This window comes from Cynara cardunculus, unplaced genomic scaffold, assembly GCF_001531365.2.
Source record: "Cynara cardunculus var. scolymus isolate 2C unplaced genomic scaffold, CcrdV1 Un_Scaffold_860, whole genome shotgun sequence".
Classification (NCBI taxonomy): Eukaryota; Viridiplantae; Streptophyta; class Magnoliopsida; order Asterales; family Asteraceae; genus Cynara; species Cynara cardunculus.
The window spans coordinates 135,087-151,964 of NW_020200633.1; the positions used below are offsets into that span (position 1 = coordinate 135,087).

At 32.2% G+C, this 16,878-nt stretch overlaps 1 protein-coding gene across 6 annotated transcripts; it reads left to right on the top strand.

Annotated features, from left to right (window-relative positions):
• The first annotated feature begins 6,529 nt into the window (after window positions 1-6,529).
• On the top strand, window positions 6,530-15,618 carry LOC112502050 (disease resistance-like protein DSC1). 6 transcript variants are annotated; one of them, XM_025105865.1, is made up of 10 exons: window positions 6,530-7,147; window positions 9,984-11,097; window positions 11,183-11,272; window positions 11,780-12,004; window positions 12,120-12,869; window positions 13,227-13,824; window positions 13,925-14,094; window positions 14,183-14,352; window positions 14,534-14,691; window positions 15,221-15,618. In XM_025105865.1, the coding sequence occupies exons 1-7, from the start codon at window positions 6,651-6,653 to the stop codon at window positions 13,972-13,974; spliced, it is 3,324 nt and encodes a 1,107-aa protein (XP_024961633.1). In that variant the 5' UTR covers window positions 6,530-6,650; the 3' UTR covers window positions 13,975-14,094; window positions 14,183-14,352; window positions 14,534-14,691; window positions 15,221-15,618. The 6 variants fall into 6 exon arrangements, with proteins under 6 accessions (XP_024961633.1, XP_024961632.1, XP_024961635.1 ...); XM_025105864.1 differs by having other exon boundaries at window positions 14,183-14,691; XM_025105867.1 differs by having other exon boundaries at window positions 14,183-14,685.
• The last annotated feature ends 1,260 nt before the right edge of the window (window positions 15,619-16,878 follow it).

Genomic DNA, 16,878 nt, shown 5'->3' on the forward strand with positions numbered 1-16,878 from the left:
TATATATTAATATAAATTTTGTGTAATATTTTATTTGACTTGAAAATAATAAAAGTCAATATGTATGGTGTACAAAAGAAAAATAGTTGAAACTTATATGATCAATCATTTAATAAATATATTGTTTTTAAAATAATATAATATTATATATATATATATATACACACACACATGTAAAGAAGAAATCAAGTGATGAAGAAAGCGAAAAAAAGTTTTACTTGAAAAAAGAGTTTGTTGAATAATAATGGTTTGTAAAATGAATAATACTTCAAATAATAGAGAAGAAAAAAAAAGATATTTATTGATGGACAAATCATAGAGGAGCACATGAAAGGGTTTGGAGGTTTCACATCCAAAAATGAAGATGAAAAGGTTGTAGGTTAAACTTTTAAAAATTATCAAAACAACTTTATCCTAATAAATTTCATGTTTTAAATATAGGGATAGGAAAGTTTTTTACATATATCAAATATTTTAAAAAATCAAAGAGAAAAGAAAGATAGGTTTCTAATGTTTAAAGGATGACACCTTATTATGTTTGGTTTCTCCTTTAAGAATTAAAAATATTAAAAAATAACTTTCAAGCGCAATACTAAAGAAAGAAAAAATCGGAATAGACCGATCAACATTGATGTCTTAACAAACATATGAAAGATTACCGATATGAAAAAATCATAAACCATCTTTCTTGATACACTCTTCTAGGATCAATGCAAAAATATTCTAGCAATAAGTTTATCAAGTTAATGGATAAACAAACAAAAAAAAACTTACTTTTATGTTCTACATAGGCTTAAAAAATGTTATCTTATTTCATCAATGATTCATATGTCACTTTATTCACACAAAAAGGATTCATATGCTTGCATAATTCCAATTCTAGTGTGAATGTCTCCATTAAAAGACGAAGTACTATACTTACATCAACAAAAATCCGTATCATACTTGTCTTCTTGAGTTACGCTTCAAACCAATAAAAATGCAAATCACTTCCACAAAAACTGAATAGAGGAAGAATTGAGAGATTGTTATGCTTAAACAATGTTACCTTATTTCCTCAAGAATTCGTATGACACTTTATCGACACAAAAAAAATATTCATATGCCTACATAATTCCAACTTTAGCGTGAATGTCTCCGACTAAAAGACGAAATATTATGCTTACATAAACAAAAACCCATATCATGATTTGTCTTATTGAATGACGCATCAAATCAACAAAAATACAAATCGCATTCACAAAATTATAATTGAATAAAGAAGAAGAAAAACCCATAAGCAAAAAGACAGAAATATTATACTTACTTAAGCAAAAACCTATACCATGATTTGTCTTATTGGATGACGTCTCAAATCAACAAAAATACAAATCGCCTCCACAAAATTATAATTAAATAGAGAGGAAGAATTGAGAGATTAATCAATAGATTATCATAGAGATATACCATGAAGAGAAGATGAAAAATTATAACCGAAAAGAGAGACATAATGACAATTAAAACATCAATTATTAGAGAGAACATGATTAGGTTGAAGTAATTAGTGAATATTAAAAATCAAAAATAAATATTGAGGTGAGAAAAACTTGAGAAAATGAGAGAAATGATAAAACACTTTCTAGCTTTGAGAAGAGGCCACATCATTGCATGTGGTTTCTTCTTTAATATATATATATTTTCAAACTTATAGAAACGAACATGCCTCCTCTAACAGCACTAACTTAAAGAAATTTCATCAATCTTCAACTCTTAACCTATGAATCATGAATCAGCTTAAGGTGCATTTGATGCCTTGATACCGGTGCTAAATTTCACATGACATTAAAGAACATACACTCCCGCCTTATTTTTAATCTGGGTAATAAACATGGCATAATTGTTGGTAACAACACGATTCTAATTTGTGTTTGTGATCACTTTGTCATCAATCTCCATTACCCCTTTGTCCGTAAACAATGAACTTCATGCCCACGAACTCATCAAAAACTTAATCTCCATCCGTAAATTCACTACTAATAACTTTGTAGCCGTACCATCTGATCAATTTGGTTTTTTGGTGAAGGACCTACCAACGGGATATTTATCTAATCATCACTTCCACCACAAACACCAAAGCCACATCTCCATAAAATTTTGAGGCTTTTTTCTCCACTCTTTGGATGTACACGTAGGACGTCCAAGAGCTCCTGTTTTAAACTCAATACTTGTAATGATAATATCAGTTCTTCCTTCTGTTCTGTATGTATACATTAATGATTTATAAAATAATGTAATACTTTTTTGTACGGACTTTCTTAAAGTTGAAAAAACTTACAAAAAAGCATAAACCTAATATTATCAGGGAAAACCTATTCAATAGTTAAATATATATATATATATATATATATATATATATATATTAAAGGAGAAACCAAAGGTAATGAGGTGGCACCTTCTAATGCTTAGAATCCATCCTATCTTTTTTCTCATTTTTTTGATTTTTTTAAATGTTGAATATGTTAAAGACTTTTTTGCCCCTGGATGAAAAATGTATAGCTCATAATTAACMCGGGTTATTTTTGTAATTTTGTATACCCAAGTTTAACCTCCAACTCTTGATTTGTTATTCCATTTACTTTCTTTTATTTCTTAATGAAATTTGTTTTTTAAAGGTTCAATAATAAACAAAATGAAATCATATAAAATTCTTTAGTGAGGGATGAAGAAAGTGAGAGTTGGAAAAGAATTCAAAGATTTTAAAAGGTATGTAGAAATTGTCTTCATTAAAAAATGTGATTTGTTATTACATATTTTTTTTTCAATATTGTTGGATGTGTTGTTATCATAGGATATGATTGTGTTTACGATTGAATCATATAAATTGTGTTTACGATTCGATCATATAAATTCGAATAAAAATTTGATATTTTATAATCACAAGATATGATAAACTTTTTTTGAATTTAAGCTTCATACAATAACTATCTATACACAACAACTATTTGTTCATCTTCATCTCTCACATTCTCTCAAATGCTATCTCTATCTTATACATCTCTAAATTTATTTTCCTTCTCTTTGGTTTTTCTTCTATTTTACTATTGATAATCTTCATAGTTTTTTTTTTTGTTTTTTTCACTTCTTCAATAATTTTATGTATGTTTGTATCGTTATTTAGATTGCATTATAGTTTTTATGCATTATGTCATGAAGTTTCAAGTTCTTTGGTTTTTCTTATATTTTACTATTGATAATCTTCATAACTTTTTGTTTTGTTTTTTCACTTATCCCATAATTTTATGTATGTTTGTATCGTTATGTAGATTGCATTATAGTTTTTATGCATTATGTCATGAAGTTTTGAAGAAGTATTGAAGTTCAATATTTGATTTTTTTGTTGCAATATAAGGTAATAATTTTATATTGATTTGTTTCATGATTTTGATTGCATTATAATTTTATTTATGTTTGTATCGTGATTTTTGTTTGCATTATAACTCTTATGTATTATTATATATATTAAAGAATAAACCATGAGTGTTTGAAGTGACATCTCCTAAAGCCTAGAAACCTCGTTTTTTCTTTTTTCTCCTTCATTCTCTCAATATGCACTAATATATATTTTTTTGGTCAATTTATGTTTTTTTGTTAAATGTTTGCATTCAACTCCAAACCATTCATCTCTATCTATATTAATTCAAATGACATAACTCCAAACCCTTCATCTTTTCCCATCAATCATTTATTTATATACATATAAACAACAACTATTTATTCATCTTCATCTCTCACACCCTCACAAATTTATCTTTATCTTATACATCTATAAATTTATTTTCTTTTTCTTTGGTTTTTCTTCTATTTTATTATTGATAATCTTCATAGTTTTTTTTCACTTCTCCCATAATTTATATTGATTTGTTTCATTATTTTGATTGCATTATAATTTTATTTATGTTTGTATCGTGATTTTTGTTTGCATTATAACTCTTATGTATTAGGTAAAGATTTAAAATGTTCAAGTTCACCATGTAATATTTACTTATGTTGAATGTTTTTTGGTTTGCAGGTTTTCGAAGTCTTTAACGTTTATATATCAAGTCTTGAAAATTTGAACTTTTCAAGTTTGGGTTGTGGGAATTTTTGATTATGATCTAAAGTAAGAATTTTATGCAAGTTTGTTTTATAATTTAGAGTGTATTAGAATGTTATGTATGTTTGTATCATGATTTTGATTGGATTATATTTTTAAGTATGTTCTTATCGTAAGTTTAGTCGTATTATAATTTATGTATGTTCATGTTATGATTTTGATTGCATTATAATTTTATCTATTGGGTTATAAAGATTTGAAGTTTTAAGTTTGGTATGTGATTTTTTACATATCGTATGATTGGTCCATTCACTATTGTGTTTTTAAAGTCAATGTGTGTGTTGAAGATGAAAAATGATACATGTACATCATCCTTTGAAGGAGACATATCTTTATGTGGAGTATTTTTTATTCTTAAGTTTGTGTCAGATTTCTTAATATTTCCGTCGTTATTGTTACTCATTTTATTTAGTTTTACAACTTTATTACTAAACAAATCTCTCTCTCAATATATATATATATATATATATGTGTGTGTGTGTGTGTATTAAAATTTCACTAACTATATTTTATTTAACTTTTTCAAATTATTTGAATATGATTTGTTGATGATTCTATTAACAATTAATATATATTTATATAGACAATCCTCACATCATTAATCAAAGCACTCATGCTACCGCGCAACGCGCGGTTCCCATACTAGTATAAAAAAAACTAAAATAAAATAAGCCGACGATGACATTGAGAGGACAACGACACATTGACAAGGACATAATATAAAAGGGTTGATGATAATAGAAAGTAAAACGAGGCACGGGCCATAAACATTTGGGGGTCGATGATATACCAGAAAACAATTATAACTGATATTTAACTGTTAAGAGTATTGAAAATATGTCAAGGACAAAGGAATTAAAAAATAAACTTTAACGAAGTTTGTAAAATTGAACGTTGAATTTCGGATTAATTTTATTTATTAATTTATGCATATAACAAAATAAATTAGTTATATACCATTTTGTTCCAAATTAAGGGTCTATATTATTATTTTAATTTTTTTAAATAAGTGTTCATTTTCATAAATAAGGGACCGTTTATCAAATACTTACCTGGTAACCGCTTACCGGTAAAATTTAACATTACTACTTACTTACCGGGTAAGACTTTTGTCCACCAAAACGGCATTGTATGCAACAATTTACCCAGTAAGCATTTACCATGGTAAGAGTCGTCGCCCTCACTTACTGGATAAGACTCTCGGTCCTTGTCTCCCTCTTACCGAGTCAGATTTTTGGTTTTTACGATATTTATCCGGTAAGGTAACATAACTTGGTAAATGTTTGGTAAACGACCCAGTTTTTATCTTCTCATTCTATTCTTATTATGAGAGGGAGAAATTTGTTCCGTATCTTTAAAGGTAAAAATATTATTTATATTAAAAAAAATGTAATAATTACATATTTATAAAACTACGTGTTAGTTTTATGATGAACATTTCTAGTATTAATATAAATTAGAAGGGTATTCGCACAATATAATGAGACACATATTCATTTTAGTGTTTTGTTTTATCTTTTATCTCTGTTGATATATAATACAGTTTATGTGGTTTTGATAAGATAACGTCTTTACTTTTGAATAAAAATAAATTTGAAAATATTATAAAAATTTTAAAAAAATATATTGATATTAATATCAAATTAACTAATTTAAAAGTTCTCGTTTTTTTTACAATTTCTTTAATTCAATTTTTTATTATAATTTAATTTAGGTCTAATAACGAAATAATTTATTTTTGGCTTAACAATATAATTTTTATAAAGATAATGATTATCCTAATCATTTTTAGATTTTTTATATATAAAATGAGATATTTATTATGTATTTGATTATGTTTATCTATGGTTAGTTATACGAATTCAAAAATAAAGTTTAATAAATTATATTTAGGAGGTGTTTGAGATTGCTTATTTAAAACAACTTATGTTTTTTTTTTGTTTGTAAAAGTGTTTATTAACTTATGTGGTATCAAACCAGAGTTAAATAAAACAGAGCTAAAATTGTAAATTGGTAATAATCAGTTTTTTATAATGATGAAGGATTAACTTATCAAAAATAGCTTATTACCGGTTTGACACCGGTATAAGCAGTTTTTTTTCCTTATCCAAACATCAGAAAATAGCTTATCACCGGTGCCAGACTAAAATAAGTTAAAAACAACTTTTATAAGCAATCCCAAACACCCCGTTACACAAAATTTATTTATAATCTTGAATTTTAAGTAATATATATCAATAAATAGTACTTTATGCATAAAAAATGACATTGTAATTTTTTTTATCAAATGCTTTATATATAGCATAAATATACATTTAATGCGAATAAAAATGATTTAGCGGTCTACGAATTTTATAATGTCTTTTATCTATTTTGTTTTCCTTTTTCTTTTTGATGAGTGTTAGTTGGGGAAAAGGATTGCGTAGGAGAAAACCCAATTGAGCATGACCACTACAATTTCTTGATTTTAGAAAACCCTAATTTCTAATCCCTTTCATACTCTCTTCTTTTGGGATCTATGGATTCTGCTGCTTCCTCTAGTACAATCGCTTCTCCTGGGACAAATTACAGCAGATATGATGTTTTCATAAGTTTTAGAGGCGAAGATACTCGTTACTCTTTTACAGATCATCTCTACGAGGCGTTAGTTGGAGCCGGAATTAGGACTTTCAGGGACACTGATTCGATCCAAAGAGATGAAGATCTGAAATCGCAAATCGAGAGGGCAAAGGCTTCAATAGTTGTATTGTCAAAAAATTATGCCAATTCTACATCATGTCTTGATGAGCTTCTGTTGATCATGGACCGAAGAAAGACCTTCTATCATATAGTTGTACCGGTTTTTTATCATGTTGATCCCTCCGATGTTAAGAAACAACAAAATACTTTTGCGTTAAATGTCAACACCGGAGGAGAACGGTTCCAAAAATCTGTGAAATGGACTGCTCATAAGGTGGAAAGGTGGAAGGCAGCCCTTACGGAGGTTGCTAATTTGGAGGGCAAGGTTCTTTCTGGGTACGTCTTCCCTTTTCCGGCTGATAAATTGATCATCTTGTAAATACCTCTAAATGACGCACGGATCTAGCGATAATTGATTTTTTTTTTGGGGTAAAAGCGATAATTGATTTGATGACAACTAGTGATGATTTTGATGACGGGCCAAAAATTGGCTATTAAACATCATATCTGAAATAAAAAATTTGAATTCTTTTGTCAGATTGACCCCGACGAGTAACATCTTCTGTATCCTATGAAAACAGAGCTTAACTTAATCATCAAAAACAGTAGAGTGATGCTCCAATTAATTTCCTTTTCTGCCGTTGTCCATGTATTTAGTGCTCTAGACCATACAATCTCTTATCTTTGAACGTTGATCTTTATAAGGAACTTGACCCAATGAAAATTGCAACGATCCTGTTTAGCTAGCAACTTTAGGAGTTTATTAGTTCATCTTGTTATAGAGTTTGTCTAAAATGCTTATCAAGTAGAAGTGTTGTTTCAAACTTGAAAATGTATTGCTATTTACACTAGAAAACTTCATTAGTTTTATTTCAATTGACCAAACAACTCTTCAAAAGGCTTGCCAATTACCATTTCCTTCCCCCAAAAATAAAATCTTCCATTACAAGTCTTTTTGTTTGACGGCGAAACAGCTATGTTGCTTAATATGTATGTGAACAGCTGTACATTAGGATACATGCTTCTGTAAACCAAATCAAACCATATGAACCCAGTAAATCCACATGGGTAGGGTCTAAGGGTGGGATGTATGCGCATCTGTCTCTGCCTAAAGGTTACATGCTTCTGTCTTTATACAAATTACGTACTATGCTCCCATATAACAATTCATATGCAACCTGAATTCTTCTTGACGAATCATCTGTCTCTCTCTATATATATACATAATGTATATATACTAGTTGTGTACCCATGCAATACATCGGATGTGAGGTTATATTGTAAACTGATAATGGAAAATCAATAGAACTTCTCATTTGAAAAAGAAAACCCTAAATTTATGTTCAAAGAAAATATAATTACAAGTGGTTGAACCATATTTTTGTAATTGAAGATCCGGTAAAAGAATTCGAAATAAATATATTGATACGAGTGTCAGATTAAAGATTATTAAGTTCTAGTTTTTTTGGTATGGTTTGTTTAATTCAATACTTTTTTTTTTTTATAATTTTACATATTTTAGATTAAAAAATAAAGATTTATTTTATTTTAGTTTTAATGATGATTTTTTTTGATAAAGATAATGATAAGAGTGTTCTCTCATAATCACAGGGCTCAATGATTATCTTTTATTTTAATGTGTTCATCAGTGGGGTATTAGTTAGTTTCCTGGAGTTCAAAGAGTTTTAAAAAGTTGTACGTATGCTATAATAATTTGTAACCTTGAATTTAAGACATTTACGTTAATAAACGATACATAATGATAATGCTTAATAAGTTGTTTTGGATAGTTTTTACCGAATAATTACACACACACACTAGAAGGTACTCGCGCAATGCAGCGAGATACATCTCGATTTTAATATTTCGTTTTATTTTGTCTCCATCGATGTTATAATACGATTTTATGTGGTACTGAAAAAAATGATATTGTTTTTATTTTTTGAATAAAATATAAATTTGAAGGTATTATAAAATTTTTGAAAAAAAAAACGTATCATTTTAGTATAAAATTAAATATTTAAAAGTTCTTGTTTTTTTGTGTAATTTCTTTAATGCAGTTGTTTATTATAATTTAATTTAGATTTAATAACGAAGTCACTTATTTTTGGTTTAATAATATAATTTTTTTATAAAGATAATAATTAGTATTTTGTTAGAATTCAACTATTATCTTAAATATATTTAGATTTCTTATATTTAATATGAGATATCTATCCAATATTTGATTATGTTTATCTACAATTAGTTACACGAATTCAAACGTGGAGCTTTAATAAGTTGTATGTACGCACAAATTACTTGTAATCTTGAATTTTAAGTAATATGCATTAATAAACAGTACTTAATGTATACAAAATGGTTTTTAAGAGTTCTTGTCAAATGCTTTATAATATAGTATAGATAGATAGATACATATTCACTCGATGGAATTGTTGTTCCCACTTAAAGTATGTACTTGAAATACTCAAGGAACTTTTGTTTAAGTGAATCAAATAGATCTTAATGTCGCCAATTATTTGGTTATGTACATAGATTATTTTTAATTTTCTTCTCCTTACTATTTATGACTGTCCTGCAGAAAAACATGCATGCAATTGTGTATGTTTATAATGGGAAGAGTGAGAGTGAGGACTGAAACTTCAGATTTTGAAAAGAAGAGACTGAGAGAAAGTAATAATGATAGTTGATGTAATAGGCTATCTACATACTAATGTAATCAACCAAAAAACTGCTCTTTCAACATCTATCCGACCCGGCCATTGTGGTATCTAACTCAAAATTTTCATTATTTGAATCCAGTCTCTATTAAGATCTGCACCCACATACACTATAAGTGAGATTTTTAACTAGAGATCAAGGAGAATGCCTCCTCCAACTCTTCATTTTAAAGTTGAAAGCAAATCATGTAGCAAGTATTTTTGGGTTGTGCGTTATAATCAAAGATTTTAAGGACCTGTTCATTTATAGAAATTCACCATTTTCATTTCTGGGTCCCGTTTACTTGGTGTGAGGAGTAACGGAAATGTGATTGCATCCCATTTACCTGATGTAAGGAATGAAGGTGGGACCAACAAATGGAGGACATTGATCAAAACAAGTTGGACCCAGTTTTTAAGGATTTTAATGTCATATTCTGTACATGCTCATCTTCCCACTTTCATTGTTCCAGGCCTGAAACGAAGTTTATCGCAGATATTGTTAATACCATTGGCGATAAGCTACGTCTCAAATTAGTTTGTACTCCACCACATCTAACCGGCATGGACACTCGAGCTGAACATATCAATTTCTGGGTGAAAGATAAGCAAGATGCTGAAGTTCTTGCAATTTGTGGCATGGCAGGAAGTGGAAAGACGACACTGGCAAAATATATTTACGATTCGAACTTGCCTAAGTTTGAAAGTAGCAGTTTTCTTGAAGACATTGCAAAGATATGTGAGCAACCCCAGGGTTTGTGTGTGCTACAGGAGCAACTTCTTGCAGACATTTTGGAGGGAAAGAAAAAAGAACTTGATGTTACTTCGTATAAAAATCAGATTGAGACGGCCTTACAAGAGAAAAGGTTGCTTATTGTTCTTGATGACATTGATAAAAAGGACCAGCTAGAAGCTTTACTTGGAACGGAAAAGATTAATACAGAAAGCAAGATTATTATAACAAGTAGGCTTTCAACTATACGGGAATGGTTTGAGTCTCGGAGGTGTAGAGAGCACAAACTTGAGTTATTGAATGAACATGAATCATTAGAGCTTTTAAGTTGGCATGCCTTTGGATCCAAAATTCCCATGGAAGGTTTCAAGGAGCTCGCATTAAAAGCAGCCCAGTATTGTGCAGGAAATCCATTGGCTCTTAAATTGCTGGGTTCTTTATTTGTTAGTGCTAAAGACTCACGAAAAAGAAATAACATAGAATATTGGATGAGTAAATTGAAGTTAGAAAGAGACCTTGATTACAGAATACAAGATATACTCCAAATGAGCTTTGACTACTTGCCATATATCACTTACCGAGAGTTGTTTTTGCATATTGCTTGTTTCTTTATTGGAGAGGATGAAGATTATGTGGTGAAGATATTGGAGCCTGATTACTGTGCAACAGCTGGGATTGTAACCCTAATTAAGAGATGCCTTCTTACTGTTTCACCAAGCAACAAACTCATGATGCATGGAGTGCTTATAGAGATGGCAAGAAGGATAGTAAGTAAAGAATCACCCACGAATCCTGCAAAACGCAGTAGAGTCTGGTCTAATGAGGACTCTTACACTCTGTTGAGACAAGGAAAGGTGATGCTATTTGTACATGTTTAAGCTTACTTTCTATCTCTCTATTTCAACTGACATTCTCTTGTTTCATCCCTTTGTTCATTAGGGTTCAGAAACTATAGAAGGTCTAACACTTGACATGCGAATGGTGAGGGAAGAGGAGCGTAACATGGTAATGATGGAGGAGCGGAAAATGGTGCCTTATTCCAAATGAGCAATTGATAATTTTCTTATGAAATCATTAAAGTAAAGAACAACACCTGAAGAATTGCAATCTTATGCACTCACGCGAACTTTTCTGGGTCCTATATAGCTAACGTCCCCCTCACTTAAGTGACCAATTTTAAACAACACGGGTAGGAGAGGGCCTTCTTAATTGCTTAAACCTTGGAAGCGTATACGACTAGGATCATTGTTTTATAGAAACAAGAAAAAAACTAGATGAAAGAAGGTACTTGGAAGCATTGCCTTTAACTATGTTTAGAAGAGGATCTGTTGCAATATCTTTTTTTTGCCGAGTTAACCACGATGATGGGTGGTGTTATGTGATCTGAGGGTTGTGGATGGGTTTTGACCTGAGAGGGAGTTAGCGAAGACCTCTAAAGGTCTTTAGGTGCTTAAGGGGTAACTTTGCAATACTTCAGGTTCTTTGGAACAATTAACTCTAGAAGAGGTGCTAACTCACTGTTCATTAAATTTGCAGCAAAAAGCCTTTGAGGCAGATTCACTTGCAAAGATGGATAATCTAAAGTTGCTCCAGCTCAACTATGTGGAATTAAATGGGTCCTATGATGAATTTCCAGAAGATTTGAGATGGCTGTGCTGGCATGGATTTCATTTAGGAACCGTACCGTCAGAGTTATTCATGGGGAACTTAGTAGCTATAGACATGAGTTATAGCAAATTAAGAATATTTGAACCACCCATGGTAGGGATTTAAGGGTACCCTTTTTTATGTAATTTTTTGGCCTTTTACCTACTCAGTTTTGAAGTTTTTCCCAGGGCTGTGCATTGCTAAATAAATCTTATGACTTTTGAAACAGGTTATCAGACCACTGAAGATTCTAAACTTTAAAGACTCACATAGTCTAGAGGAAATCCGCAATATCTCCCGACTTCCTAATCTTGAAACTTTGATTCTTTGGAACTGTTACAGTTTGGTTCGTGTTTGTGAAACCATTCAAGGGCTTACGAGTCTTGCTCTATTGAACATGACAGGGTGTGAACAACTGTTAAAGATGGAGCATATTGACCCATCAGAAGGGTTAAAAGCCTCGGACTATGGTGGACAGAGTCCACAACAGCCGTTGTTTTTCTTTCCGCACTCGTTAGAGCGGCTATTGCTGAAAAGTTGCAATCTTGAGCGTAATAATAGTTTTTTATTGAGTTTCCAAGTCCAATCGTTTTTGCAGTACTTGCATTTAGGCAGTAATTTATTTGAGTTCTTACCTGATTACAATCATCTTAAAAGTCTTCGGGTACTTGACTTGAGTTTTTGCTCAAAACTTAAGTGCATCGAGTGTCTCCCGAGTACACTAGAAGAGTTGTTTACTACGTGCTGTACGTCATTGGAGAAAATAACTTTCCAAACACATCAGTTTACTTTGCGAGAGATTGATTATGAAGGTTGTATCAATCTGTTGGAAATTGAAGGCCTTCTAAAATTGGTGCCGATATCCAAAATGGATGAAACAGATTTGGGACATATGAAGTGGCTCAAAGAATATCAAAATCATGAGCTGTGTCTGATCAGTGATTATCAGCTCACAGCTGGCAGAAGTTGCCATATCCAGGTTCTTTCTTCCTCACTCAAACACCTGCACAAGCACATCAAACTACCACTTTTAGGCTATGTTTGGCATACTAGCTGATAAGCTAGCTGTTGGTTGATAAACTACTCATGTTTGCTAAAAAACTAGCCGATAAAGCTAGATGAGAATGTAAAATGACCTAAAAGGACATGCTGAAAATCTAAACGGAAAAGTCCCCTGGAGTTATTGAAATGCTACTTGAAGTAGCTTTTCAAAAAGCTAGCGAACCAAATGGGGCTTTTTGAATAAGCTGAAAAATAGGCTAGCTTATGGTTGCCAAACATGGTCTTATGCTGAGTAACATATGAATGACTGAATTCTGTAACTTGTGTAGCACAGATGCTGTACGAATTTGGTATAATGAGCGTATTTCTGCCAGACATAAAGGATCCAAACATATCATGTGAGTACGCTTCACAGTCCTCACCCTTATCCTTCGATGTGCCTTCACCTCCTAAGAATCACAGGCTTAAAGGAATAGATGTGAAATTCAAATATACAACATCTGGCCAAGAGAAACATGTAGGGCCGATATTTGCTAAAATCAGTAACACAACCAAGGGTCATGATTGGATTTACAACCCTATGATCTTTGGTAGACCTGGAATTGGTGAAGTTGCTATATGGTTAAGCTATTGGGCAATGGAAAAAGTACTAGATGTTGGTGACAAAGTCAATGTGTCTATTATTGTGGAGAATGGATTGAAGGTACATGAGTGTGGTGCAAGCCTTGTGTACGCCAATGATAAAGTAGAGAATGATACCTGGCACAATAATATGGAATGGGAGAAAATTCTTGTAGATTATCTGTCTGCATTTCAGCTGAGCACAAAAACATACTATCTCTGTCGTCGTGATTTCTTCAAGTCAATGGAGGTTGATGGACCAACCCCTAGTTGGTTTAGGGATGCTGTTGGTAATAACATCGACTATACAGGTATGCTCTTCTTGTCAGAGCTAATTTTGGCGTTCTAAAATTTGAATTTAGCTACAAATAAAGAAAGTTCTTTGTATCTTATATTCTTACATTGTTATAGAGATACAAGGATGGAGAAAAACCGGACGATCTCAGAAGCTACCACCATAATTTTCAGATGTGGAAACTTTCTAAGGAAGCATCCATGGTCCCGGAGAAGTTTCCAGAAGATTTAATATGGCTAAGCTGGCACAAATTTCATCTATGAACCACACTCTTCGTCCACCCATGGTATGGAGTTCAATGTTTAAGCTTCTTAGTTTTGACAGTCCTAAAATTGATGTGCAGTGACCAACATATCTAGTTACTTTCGGAACAGGTTCTTAATCACTGAAGATTCTGAATCTTTGGATGCCCAATCTTGTCAAAATCTAGAATATCTCCTGAATTTCTACCACTGAGATCATAATTCTTATGGGTTGGAAGCAGTTTGGCATTTGTTTGTCAAGCCATCGGAGACCTTGAGTCTCTCTCTATTGAACATAACAGGTTGTGAAAACCTGTGGCACGTTTCATTGAAATTGATGTATATAATCTCAATCTAAGAGTTAAAAACTTCAAATTTTGGTAGAGGAAGGCTGCAGCGGTCACTCTTCTGCGATGCTTGATAGAGTGTCATTCTGCAACTGCAATCTTGAATGTTAACAGTTCATTTTCTTGTGGGTTTCAGTGATCATTTTCACGGTACTTGAATCTTCTGGATCCAGATTTAGGATCAATGACGCATATGGACTGGCTACTGGACAAATACAAGATGCAGTTGCTAGTTTCCTGTTACTCTGACCATCTCTGTCTCCAATCTTACATGGTGCTAAGTCAATGGTACAGGTACGCTACTCTTGTTTTGAACAAAATTTTGGTGTTCTTAGAATCAGACTTGACTAAATAAAGGAAGTTCTCATTAGGTCGCACAAGGATGGAGAAATACCAATTTTAAGCCTTCTTTTTGCCATGAATTACCCATGTCTGTCTATGATAAAATAAGTTCATTTATTTTACGAGTGTCTTCTGTATTTTACTTGAGATATGAGGTGGGCCAGTTTCGGTTAAGAACCTAAAATTGATTAGGAATCTGGGAACTGCTCACGGTGCGACATGTGGCATATTCATCAAGAATCTGGACGTGTTATTCATCATGAATGTTGTATCATATTTTTCATGAATGTGTGATTCATGATGAATAACACGTCAATTACACATACATACTCATTATGAATGTGTTATTCATGATGAAATATTCATCCAGAAGAGAAACACATGATGCGCTGTGGGCGGTGTTCTGGGTTCCTAATCAATTTTGGGTTCCTAAAGGAACTTCCCTCAATTACAAGGCATTTACTTGATGCTAAATTTGCAGCCATCGGAACCTGAGAACAGACTAGCTTACAATTACAAAGATGAATTTGGATCCTAGAATTTTAGAAGATCGAAGATGGGTGTGGTGGATTTAACTTGTCAGTTTCGACCGTCTTCAAGTGGGTGTGTGGTGTTGAAGATCTGGCACAAGTTCTTGAATCACTGATCAGTGAAGAATTATAGAGACTCTACTAACATTGCTGGATTATATAAAAGGGGTATAAAGTAATTATATATGTAATCAACCTGTTCGAGATCTGTTAGAGAAGTGTGATGGTTGTCAAATTAGGATTCTCATATATTGTTCCTGTTATTTTTTGTTTTCCAACTGTCCTCTGACCTGGTCTGTATACATCCTACCCTTTCCCATTATTCTTAGTTATATCTCATCGTCAAGAAAAATGTGTATTTTTTGCTTTTTATACATAAAATTAAAAAAATATTAATAAAAAACGGAGACCCCATTTGAGTTTGTATTTTATGTCTTCTTAAATAGAAATTAAAGAAAGATAAAGACGAAAAGCTTGGTTTGAATTTGTACAAAGTGAGTAAATGACCTTTTTGCACTTGTGATCTATAGCTATTTTTTTTATTAATCATGGATGTCCGAATCAGTTTGTGCATACCTCGATTAATCTCAGACGGATGAAGAACAACTAGGAAAATTTTTAATGGCTTTACAGGAATTGAACTGATAACTTATCCTTATTGCGAGTTGACCCAACCCTACAAGTAGAGAGGGCCAAATGGGCCCGGCCTGGCCCGGGACCGCAGGAGGACCGGGACCGGGACCAACAAAGGACCGTCCCGGGACCGGTAAGGACCGGTTATGGGACCGAAAACCGGGACCGGTTGAGGTTTTTGGTAGTTTCGTGGGACCGGGACCGACCGGGACCGAGACCGGTTATGGGACCGACTATGGACCGGCCCGGCCCGGCCCGAAAATTCAATTAATTTTATAAATAAATGYATTTTTAAATAATTYTATAATGTATTTTTATAAGAAAACGTAATTTTAATTATATTAAAACGCATTTTTAAAGTATATTTGAATGACCCAATTGTAAATTTTATAATGTATTAAAAATATATATCATTAAAAAAATAAAATAAAAATCTTATTTTTTTAATGCAAGGATCGGTTGGGACCGGTTGGGACCGAGACCGGGACCGGCGGCCCATAACATGTTATAAAGTACCTATACCGGTCCTATCATTTTCGACCGGGACAGGGACAAGGACCGAGACCGGGACCGGTTACGCCGGGACCGGTTATGGCCGGTTATGAGAAAGGTGAGGACCGATTGGGACCGGCCTGGGACCGGACTGGGACCGGTTTTTGGCCATCTCTACCTACAAGTATGGTACTGTTTTGATTTAATATATTTGGTTTTTTCTAATAGAAAAACATTGTATTCTCTGTATGTAATAAGGTATATATATATATATATATGTGTGTGTGTGTGTGTCTTTGTGTCTATTTGTGTGTGTGTATATATATATATACACACACACATGAGATTATCTTATAGAAGAATAGTTTACGGGGTATTCTAACGCCACCCCTGCTACTTCTTTCACCCTACTCTTTCTATACCCCCACCTATATGAAATAATAAAATAATTAAAATTTATTTATTTTATTTTTCAATTTTAACC

Excerpts from the sequence above, each read along its gene's own strand:
- LOC112502050 (XM_025105864.1), top strand. The coding sequence starts at position 6,651 with ATGGATTCTGCTGCTTCCTCTAGTACAATCGCTTCTCCTGGGACAAAT. Across the intron at positions 7,148-9,983 it reads GAGGGCAAGGTTCTTTCTGG|GCCTGAAACGAAGTTTATCG; the intron begins GTACGTCTTCCC and ends TCATTGTTCCAG. Across the intron at positions 11,098-11,182 it reads CTCTGTTGAGACAAGGAAAG|GGTTCAGAAACTATAGAAGG; the intron begins GTGATGCTATTT and ends TTTGTTCATTAG.